We start from the raw sequence: 953 nt of genomic DNA, 5'->3' as shown, positions 1-953 counted from the left end.
CTGCGAATTTTATGGATTTGTAGAAAAGAAAATATAAAAAATTCACTTAATGCTCAAATACAAAATTGGATATTATGATTCTTAAAATACAAAAGAAATTCCTATGTAGACTTAATTTCTTCCACAATCACATTGCAAACGTTTTATTTCGCGTAATGATCCACAGCCTGTTATTGGATTCTTTTTAGCACTTACCTTGGAGGATTTTGATCTTCTTGCCATGTTCGATGATATATCGTCTTTCGTATCCGCTGGCCTCGGCCTTTTCGTATATCTGCAAATAGAGTCTAAAACATTGCTCGTATATAGAAAATTGAAATTATTATACCTCTTACTGCGTGCAACGTTCGATGATGTCGTATCGCTTCCTGAGCCTTGACTGTGCTCCTTTATAAACTGCTCGGCTTCGACTCGTGTATGGAACTTCTTATATTTCGGACCGGAGAAGTGATGAACTTGTACTTTACAATCGTCCCTTGTTCGAGAACGAGAGGGGGTCAGTCGTATAAACAAATGAAACCGTACCCCGAAGTACAGTCATTCACGGAAGTATACACGCATCCCATAAGAAATATATTTCAAAGAAGGTATAAACTAAAGAATTTAGGGAAAAATAATTAGATGGCATGTAAGGAAACAGGAATAGACCGTAGACTATTTTATAATATAAAACCACGATTGATACACCGAATAAAATTGAACTCTCCGTTTATATGACGTGCTTACACGACTAAAGTTCGTACAGAAGTGTTTTTCCAACCGTTTTCCTTGGCCATCAGGCCCCAATGTCACTATGGCCCTTAGCGATCCTTGTTTATGGCATCTTGGCCTTGAAGAGTATCTCCCCGTAAAAAGAGAAAACTCCTTAAGGATGTATTGGCTATACAGTCAATCCCAAAAGTTTATGCACTTTAGAAACGCATTTTTTAAAAAGAAATCAGACGTCGGAAGAA

The 953-nt window shown here is 37.3% G+C and overlaps 1 protein-coding gene across 1 annotated transcript in view; it reads right to left on the bottom strand.

Annotated features, from left to right (window-relative positions):
• The window catches only part of rnh1 (ribonuclease H1), a 7,247-nt gene that overhangs the window by 3,680 nt on the left and 2,614 nt on the right, over positions 1-953 (bottom strand). The window contains exons 2-3 of the mRNA XM_018028266.1: positions 329-475; positions 196-274 (exon numbers count right to left, since the gene is read on the bottom strand). Of these exons, the coding sequence (XP_017883755.1) occupies positions 196-274; positions 329-475 (226 nt within the window). The remainder of the gene's footprint in view (positions 1-195; positions 275-328; positions 476-953) is intronic.

This window comes from Ceratina calcarata, unplaced genomic scaffold, assembly GCF_001652005.2.
Source record: "Ceratina calcarata isolate Rehan_Ccalc_2016 unplaced genomic scaffold, ASM165200v1 scaffold444.2, whole genome shotgun sequence".
Taxonomy (NCBI): domain Eukaryota; kingdom Metazoa; phylum Arthropoda; class Insecta; order Hymenoptera; family Apidae; genus Ceratina; species Ceratina calcarata.
Note: the sequence above shows the minus strand (reverse complement) of the source record. Positions and strands in the feature narration are given on the sequence as shown.